The sequence below is a fragment of the Leptodactylus fuscus genome, chromosome 5 (genome assembly GCF_031893055.1).
Source record: "Leptodactylus fuscus isolate aLepFus1 chromosome 5, aLepFus1.hap2, whole genome shotgun sequence".
Lineage (NCBI taxonomy): Eukaryota > Metazoa > Chordata > Amphibia > Anura > Leptodactylidae > Leptodactylus > Leptodactylus fuscus.
In genome coordinates this window covers 134,849,889-134,859,570 of record NC_134269.1, presented here as the reverse complement: position 1 = coordinate 134,859,570, position 9,682 = coordinate 134,849,889, and the positions used below count along the sequence as shown (strand labels likewise).

Below are 9,682 nucleotides of genomic sequence, written 5' to 3'. Positions count from 1 at the left end.
TTGCTGGCTGAACTGCTCACGGGGGTGGTGGTGATGGTGGTAGTGAGTTTGCAAATGAAATATTACAGCTGTGGCAAATGACCTGACATTAAATCAGATAAATGTTGCTGAATTTAAACAGGATATATATTGGAAAGTGTTTTGTATTGATGCCTCCTGTTATTTGGTCCATATTTAAAAAAAAAAAAAAAAACTGGAAAACCTCTTTTGGTGAAGTCCCCCATGTAGCAAAATATTATCTGCAGATTTTCTTCCCTTATTAAACCAATAGGAAAAATTACAGCATTTCCACAGGTATAATTGACATGCTGCAATTTTCAAAAATGTAGACATTTTTGAAAATGCAGCTTTTCTGCAGCATTTTTTTTCCTGAAATGTGTGGATGGGATTAGCCAGAATGTCAATCACTTTGCAAATACTGTAAAATGAAGTTTTTTTCCTTTGGTGTTTCCGCAGCCGGAAAATCAATATGTTTCCACAACATGGTGCTTTAGCCTTAATCTTAATGACCTAAAGAGGTTATCCAGGCAAAAAATTCATTTTTTAAAATGGGTAGGGGTGGTAAAAAAAAAAAAAAAATCATACTCATCTGTCCCCAATACTCTGGTGCCTCCCAGCCTGGATTGGTCCTCCTGGTCCATTGTTGTCTTCGAATGGAAGTCTCCACCGCACATGACATCATCAGAATCCAGGATGTCACTGCCAGCGAGCAGTTTCACTTTGGAAAAAAAACGGAGCAGCAGGATCTGTACGTGCTGGGAGGATGCCAGAGCACCAAGGACAGGTAAGTATGATTTTTTTTTTTCACCTCCCCTGGCGTATTTTAAAATATTATTTTTTTTAGGAATAGCCTTAAGAAAGGCTATTCTTCTCTTACTTTTATTATTCTGATCCGCACCACCGTTCCTGAGAAATATCGTTTTTCTTTCTTATGTAAATATGAGTTTCCAGACAGCTCTGGGAGCATTCCCCTCCGCTTAAACAGCACAGGTGGCATTCCCTGTGTGGTTGGAAAACTCTCTAGCGACACCTCCATCTTCTTCTCTAGGAAAATGGCTGATGGACATGTGCAGGGAAAGACACAAAGGTGACATGGGCGAAGAAGATGGAGGCGCCACTGGAAAGTTTTCGAACAGCACAGGGGACACTCCTAGTACTGTTTGAGTGCAGGGTAATGACCCCAGAGCTGTCTGAAAACTCATTTATATAAGGAAGAAAGAAAAAAATTCTCAGGAACAGCGGCATGGATCAGAATAATAAAGGTAAGCGAAGAATACCCTTTTTTTAAAAAAAAAAAAAAAAAAAAGGCTATTCCAATGTGTACTTAGTCAAAAAAGGATTTCTAATCATAGAATCCCTTTAATTGCTAATATTTTACATTAGGGATGTGACTCATATGTACATGTTTGGCGTATGTTAACAATAAAGGTATCATAGTGCATTGTAGAAATTTTTATTCAATCAAGCCAAATCTTCAAAGATTTTAATCTGTAAAGAATGATAAAAAATGAACTGCTCTTCACCATTTCCAGTTGAAATCATAACACTCTTCAAAAATGGAACATGTGAAACATAGGTCATTAATATAAAATACATGTTTGTAAGTAATAATTCTTGGTATTTGATCTAAGCACACTGTTTTAAATTCATTTAGAATGGCTAACATCCTTCACATTACAATGACTGAACCAGGTCTGGATTGAATTCATGTAAATGGAACATTTTCTTCATCAGTTTATTTGGCATCCTCTATGTAATACTTTGAAAAATATCAATGGATATAAAATTGATGTCATTCTTTGTCACTTAGTAATGGTTTGCGCTCCTGATGTAGCAGCGGCTTCAGTTTTTGCCATCGGCTAGGAGGCCACAGTATATGAGTTGCATGTGCATGTAGGAGCCCAAGCGATACCTGTAAAAATTAAAAGAAAATTAGTTAATAAATTTAAATATTTTTAATTCCATTACAAACAATTATAAGCTAAAATATGTACTTAACGTAACTTTCAAGAACATCATAATTCTTGGAAAAATACCAAATTATTGAACTTTATTATTAATTTCTTTGACATCATTAAAATATACTTTCAATTAAAAAAAAAAAAAAACATTGAATAGTGAATAGTACTTGTGAACTTTGGCATAGGTATAATACAAAAATATTATATTGCATTGGTACTGCCTAAGTGAATTGTGCCAGGAGCATCAGCTGCTCAAATGTTACTGTGTTTCTTGTGTCTCATTCACACCCAACATCAAGGGCAACCCAAAAACTCCACAGCCAGGAGACCCATATTAAGGAATGCCCCAGGGGAAATCTCTACCATCAACCACTTAGGTATAGCATCCACATCTCTGTGCTCCCAAGGACGGGACAAGAGGATTTGACTCCAAAACCACCGTGACAGAGGGTGAAAATGTCTGGCCTCCCACACAGCACCATCTACACACTGCTAAGACAAAGGTAGTGGAGATGGAGAGAGGGCGACACAGGCAGACATACAAGATACAGGAGAACAGACTGTGCTAGCACTGTGACCAGGGGGCCCTAGAAGACGAGACCCACTTCCTGCTACACTGCACCAAATACTCAGCTGTGAGGGCCATCTACTTCCAAAGACTCTCTGCCCACATCCCAGACTTCACATCTGCAGACGAGAAGAGGAAACTCTACATCCTACTGGGAGAAGAAGAGACCACTGTAGAGATCGCTGCCCAATACGTGTCCAGCTGTCACCAAACAAGCGGAAGATGAGACCCCACGGACTGTTATACTCCAAACCACCCACCCCACCCCACCTCCTCACATAGCAGTCAGCAACTAAGAGGAAGATGAGACTCCAGAGATTGTTACACCCCAAATCAACCACCCCACCCCACCTCCTCACATAGCGGTCACCAACTAAGAGGAAGATGAGACTCCACGGACTGTTATACCTCAAATCAACCCCCCCCCTTTATTAGCTTTGGCAATGCCAAATATCTATTTGGACGTGCCAATAAAGCTTATTTGATTTCATAGTGAACATATATATATATATATATATATTTTTTTTTTAAATTTAGATTGTGAGCCCCATATAAGGATCACAATGTACTTTTTTTTTTTAACCTATCAGTATGTCTTTGTAGAATGGGATGAAACCCATGCAAATACGAGGAGCACATACAAACTCCTTGCAGATGTTGTTCCTGGCTGGATTCGAACCCAGGACTCCAGTGCTGCAAGGCTGCAGTGCTCACCACTGAGCCACCGTGTTGCTCAACATATTTTAAGCCTTTGAATTACACCTAATACTGTATTAACGCAACTTTAATAATCAAGTAATTTATTCTTTAGTGATTAACAAACCCATCCGCACTTCTTCAGTAACTCATATGATCGCACTGTGACCACTTTTTTCCACTGTGTGTGTTTTTGTCTCTCTCTATTCCCTGCAGATACAATCTAGAACTGCCATTGTCTAACAGGTGGTTGGGACTTAATATACAACACTGTGTGTCAAAAAATGAGCAAGCAATTTGACACATCTTTTTTAGAAACTAATCAAATAATAAATGCTATAAAGGTTCATTACACAACAATAAAGAATTTGGAAAATTTGGAACAGTATTACTGTATGAGCTATGCGCAGCTAATTCAGAAGCAAGAAACAAACATGGGTACAGCTACTATACATGGGTACCGGGGTTAGACATGGGTAATAACCTCAGCAATGGTAGATATTGAACATACTTCTATGACTACCTTGAAAAAAACTGCTGGAGTTTGCAGTTGCTACTGTAGGTTACATGTTGAACAGAGGACTGAATCTAAATCGCTTTCCAAAGGCAACACGTAGAATTCACAATAATGCGTTTGCAGAGTTACTCAATATTTTCTATAAATTCAGACTCTGAAATGTTAAGTTACCTCAAAAAACCTTTAATATCTTGCTCAGGGAAAACAGAGCAAAGTTTCTAGACTCAATTTTTCTGGGTCAGATGAATAGAGTGGTATAAAGGAATACAAATATAAAATGTAAGTGTGTGCTGTATTAACTTACAATAGGACAAAATACAGTGTCCTAGTTTCCTAAATACTACACTGCACGCATTTGATTATTAATATTGATGTATCTAAGAGTGATCATTGTTTCAGGGGACAAAGATCCCTGTCACAAAGTTACTATCTTGGCTATGGGGAATGCAACAAAAGTTTCCCAAATAACGATTCTGCCAACTTACCATGAAAAATTCAATGATTGGGTCAATGGCGTAACTAAAGTTTTGTGGGCCTGGGTGCAATCTTTTGTCCAGGGCCCCCTACCTCATCCCTAGAGCTAATTCTTGATAGTGATGATTAAGGAGTTTAATCAACCTTAGTGTGGTTAGGGTAATCTCTAGGTCTCCTTGTCTTATGGACAAGATGGGAGCTGCAATCTCAATACTTATGACAGTGTTTATGGGCCCCCTAAGGCTCCTGGGCCCAGGTGCGACTGCACCCTATAAAACCTCTCAAGTAACGCCACTGGATTGGGTAATGATATGCTGTTCTTGCTGTAAGTAAGGTAGAGTAGGAATAACTCTAAAATGTGGGTATAACCCTAAAATATCACTTTTATTAAACTGCCGTAAAAATATAAAATTGTCCATCAGTCCACCCTCATCTGAACATGACATGTCCTCTGGTGTTAAAAATCACACCAAAGAGGATAGATAATAAAGATAGGAGGGAACGGAAATCCAATACTATGCTAAACTTATAGCAATAATCTCCTTAGGTTGTATCTGACTAACATCACAGGCTACTGGTTATTCCCCACATTGTGTGGGTAGGAGGGGCAATCATCCAACTCTCATACAGGGGTAGTGAAGCTAAAGAACTAGCCACTAACTAATAATTAATAGACCCTAGTCTTTTCATGCATTGAAAATCATCAGGGGTCATTAGAATGCATATTATTATCTGTGTCTTTACACCAGTATACATAATGCATGCCTGCATCAATATCAGCGGCATGGATGCAGAGTTTAAAAAACCTTTAAAGTCACCCCTCCTTAGTGACAAAGATCGGGACCTCCCTGCCACTGTCAGGCACATCAGCATCATGAAGACCAAGCCTCCGCGGCTAGAAACAGTGCCCCAGGCTTGATCCACATAGAACATTGATCAATGTTTCAGAACACAAATATCCCTATCAAGAAGTTACAATCTTAGTTATGATGAATATCTCAAAACTTCCCCAAATAACACTTTCTCCATTACCATATATTGTACCACATCATGTATGACCATTAATTCACATAGAATTTATGATATTTTACACAATAATGTTATCACATTAATAGAGTCACTACTTAGTGACTGTACAATTATAACATTATTATTATAATCTTATTATATTTAATGACAATATTTTTTCTGTAGCATCTGTATCTGTTATAATATTATTATTGCATTTATTAAGAAATTTAACACTAAATTTCTAACACTGACACTAAAAGTCATGTAAAGATCCCAAAACCATGAAACTGGCACATTTTGAGCAATACATACATAACTTCTGTAATTGGCCTATTTAACATGGTATAGAAAAGTGTAGAGAATTTGTCAATTTGTACTTTTAGTGCCTCGACAAACTCAGAAACACCAGATTTAAAAGCAATAATTTTCCTTATCTTTACTTGTCTTTCACAATATATACATTTCCAGGAATTTTAACTGCATTTCACTCACAGGCATTTTTGTGAAATTACTGTTTGCAGCAACATTAAAGGTCTCTATCATTGGGAAAAGTCATTTTTACTTAAGCACATACTTGTATAGCCTTTAGAAACGCTATTTCACACAAACTTTTGTATGTAAATCACCTCAGTATTTTTTGAATGAGCACGTTTTTATTCATATGCTAATTAGACTCCAGTGTGCAAAGGAAGTTCTCAGCAAGCACTTCTCTCTACCATTCTCTGCAATGTGTGTGCACGGCACAGGCTGCTGCTCCTGTTGATGATGATAATGACTCAACTCCCTGCTCGCACACATACATAGGAGAAAATAGGAGACAGTGCTCACGGGGAGATAATTAGCATGTGAATAAAAACGAACTCATTCAAAACCTACTGAGCAAATTTACATACAACAGGTATGAGTGGAATAGTCTTTCTAAAGGCTATGCAAGGATGTGCTTAGCTAAAAATTTTCCCAATGATAGAGCCTCTTTAAGAAACATGCTAACTATTATAACTTCTTGTAACTCAGATCTGCTACCTTAAGACTGCATCATTGTACAGCAGATATGCAGTTGTTGGCCAGCTTGGCTAGCAGCTAGCAAACAGTCATGCACAACCGGCCTAAGGGTCAGTTGACATGGTGGAAAACGAAGAGGAAATTCCTCATTCTCCGCTGCCGACTTGCATCAGCATTTTGTCATGGAATACTGCCCTTGATTAGGCCTGGATGAATGGACCTAATCGAGGGGGAGTCTCGTGCACGAGCACGACTCTTCTTTTTCCGGCGTCCTGCTGTGATTTCTATCTCCCATTGAAAACAATAGGAGGCGGATTCGGGAGAAATCTGCTCTGGATTGGGGAAGGGGTGGAAGCTGCCCTCAAATCTGCATCAAATTCCTCCACATGAACTGACCCTAAGTATGAGTTTATTCACCTTTTCTGTGTTTTGATGCAATTTGAAGCCAAAACAAATTCTTGAACATAAAGGAAAAGTCAAAACAGGCTCTAATTCTTTTTTTTTCTTTCAATCCGTTCCTGGTTTTGGCTTTAACAACTGCATCTGAAAACATGAAGGTGTAAATACATGCTGCGCTGTTTGAAAAAGTTATTATTGATTGAAAGTCTAAATGAAGCAGGATATAATTAGAAACTATAAAACATCGCTCCTCAACATTGACCCGGACTATACCGCTGCTTATAACTATAATACACAATAAAAGCCATGGAAAGCAATGTAGTAAAGTCGAGTTAGGCTGAGGGCCCACTGTGCACAACTTATTTTTGTTGTTGCAGATTTTGCTGCAGTTTTTTGAGCCAAAGACAGGAGTGGATTGAGCATAAGGTAGAAGCATAAGTACTTGCTATACATTTTTCATTCCTTTAGTAGACACTCTTGTCTTTTGCTCAAAACGCAGCAAAATCTGCAACAAAAAATGCTGTGTTTATACAACATGGGGCCCAAGCCTTTGGCAGGTTGCAGATGACCGTGCAGCAACCAGCCTGCCATGATTTAAAAGCATGGACTGCACAAAAGGATGTTCCCATGTGCTACCCATGCACAGGCCGTACTTCCGCAGCTCCTTTCATTAAATAAATAGGAGCCGCAGAAGCACAGGCTCCAGAATAGGACAAGAATAGGAAATATACTATCTGATATGGCCTGGACTGTCGGCCCGCACATGGGATCGTGAAAATCACGGTTGTGTGTAAGGCCCATAGAAAAGAATGGGTCAGTGTGCTATCTGTGAAATACACTCGGAGCTTCGCTGAGTATGTAAAGTCTTGAAAAGTAGTACCAACTGGGAAGTGATCCAAAAATTATTGCTCTGCTGGTACAGAACTCCATCACAGTTGTTCAAATTTTCTTCTGACTACTCTCCATTAGGCTGGAGTGCCTGTGATAAACATGGCTCTTTTTTTTCATATGTGGTTGGAATGCCTGTCTGTATACAGCTTCTGAACGCCTTTAACTTGGAGGGTCATTAGCCTTGTGTTTCACAGGATTAAACACTGTTAATGAGCCAGTGAGATTATTGGTGGGTAGTGTCATTTTGGCTGCCCGCCTAATGATTGCTAGAGATAAAGGAATCCAGCTCCACTCCAATTCCATAAAATGTAACTTTTATTGCATCAACTTAAAAAGATCCATAAAGGAAGCAAACAGTGATTGATGTCACAGTAGGTCCATAACGATAAAAGGAAAGAGCTGACGCGTTTCGAGGTAGAAAAATGGACCTCTTAGTCGTAGCCTGAGGTCCATATGCAATCGTCCCACGGTCGGTGGGCAGTAACCACGTGCTTCACTCCTTCCTGGAGATAATACCTATTTTCAACCCGGTGGAGGAATGTATAATCACCTTTTGTGGAATTACAAGTAAGTGGGCTGTTCAATCTCCTTCCCCTTTCCCCTTTTGCAGTTGTAATGATTGCTAGGTCCTGGAAGGTTAACGTACCCCTGACAACAACAGGACTGTACTCATTACTCCACTTTGATCAAACCATGAAGATTATGACCCCCAAAAGATTGCAACCAACACAAACCTCCCTCCACATTGGGATATATGGCATAATTTAACCTCTGAGGGATCCACAAGGTACCCACTCGCTCAGACACATGATATTTTTCCTTTACCTCCTTCCGCCAGTTTTCTCTCTTTTATTTGGCAATGCAAAAGGGTGTCAAAGTAAATTGAAGATAAAATTTCTTGAAACTGTATCAATAACACTGAACCAACTAAATGAAGGTGAACTGATAAAATGTGATACTTTATTAGGGGTACATGGCCCCATATAATATTAAAATAATAAAGAAAAAGTTTCATGTTATATGGGACCATGTACCCCTAATAAAGTATCACATTTTATCAGTTCACCTTCATTTAGTTTGTTCAATGTAGTGGTGAATCATACCTTTATTATACCAGATATTGGTTAGTTGGTTGGAGTGTATCAATAACACAGCACATAAAGTTAAAGCGAGTCTGTCAGCAGCAAATTTATTGTATAAACTAATCCTATAACTAGTAACCTATTCATGTGAAAATGAGGTGAAAGTACTTTGGAAACATGCTTTAGCTTGCCCAGGCTTCAGTCTCCTTTCTATATTTCTAGACAAAGCCCTTTCCCCAAATTTGCAGATGAAGAAAGAGCAAATTAAATGAAAACGAGGCTCCAAAGCTGAAAAACACAGCTTCTCTGTATATTATATATTCACAGCTTCTCTGTATATTATAGTCACAGCTTTTCTGTATATTATATATTCACAGCTTCATTTATATTGTAAAATTAGAAATAACAATTGCAGAACTATTGATGAGATAGAAGGAGGATATAAAGAACATGGGAGATATGTATGAATGCTCCTGCCACTAAAGAAGATAAACAGACTTTAAACACTAAAATATGAAGAGCAGAAAATAACTCCCTACCTGCCCTCAGGCATTATGAAGAACTTTCATTGTCTGCTGTTGAATGTAGGAAGCACAACAATGTTTTTGTGTCATATACTTACTTTTTGTGCTCCCTGCTATGCCAGCTGTAGAATCGGTGAATGAAACATCATTTTAATTGCTCATTTATTCATGGCTTCTCGAATTCTATTATTATGATAATATTGAATATAGTTGGTTAGTATATAAAAATATATCGGTTTTTGTAATAATGAATTTTAAAGCAGATTAATTATATGGTGTTGAAGGGCTTGTCCCATCTCAAGGGTCCTACCAATACTGGTAGGTTATGTAAATTGAAGCCTTTTTCTAAATATATTGCTTTAGAAATTCTGCTTTCTTCTCCTGCTATGTGACCTTATTTCTTCCATTGTTTACACTGTGTTGCTATAACCATGGACCTGGAAAATAGGACAAGTGACGTAATTTACTCAGTATAGGCAGAACAATCAGTGTAGATAATTGCACTTTGCTGATAAAACTGAGTCTGTTATTTCTCTATGTAAACCCACAGATAACAC

General features: G+C 38.3%; 1 protein-coding gene across 1 annotated transcript in view; it reads right to left on the bottom strand.

Moving 5' to 3' along the window:
* Positions 1-1,582: 1,582 nt before the first annotated feature.
* IMMP2L (inner mitochondrial membrane peptidase subunit 2) overlaps positions 1,583-9,682 on the bottom strand; it is a 739,728-nt gene continuing 731,628 nt past the window's right edge. The window contains exon 6 of the mRNA XM_075274291.1: positions 1,583-1,912. Within this exon, the coding sequence (XP_075130392.1) occupies positions 1,793-1,912 (120 nt within the window). The 3' untranslated portion in view covers positions 1,583-1,792. The remainder of the gene's footprint in view (positions 1,913-9,682) is intronic.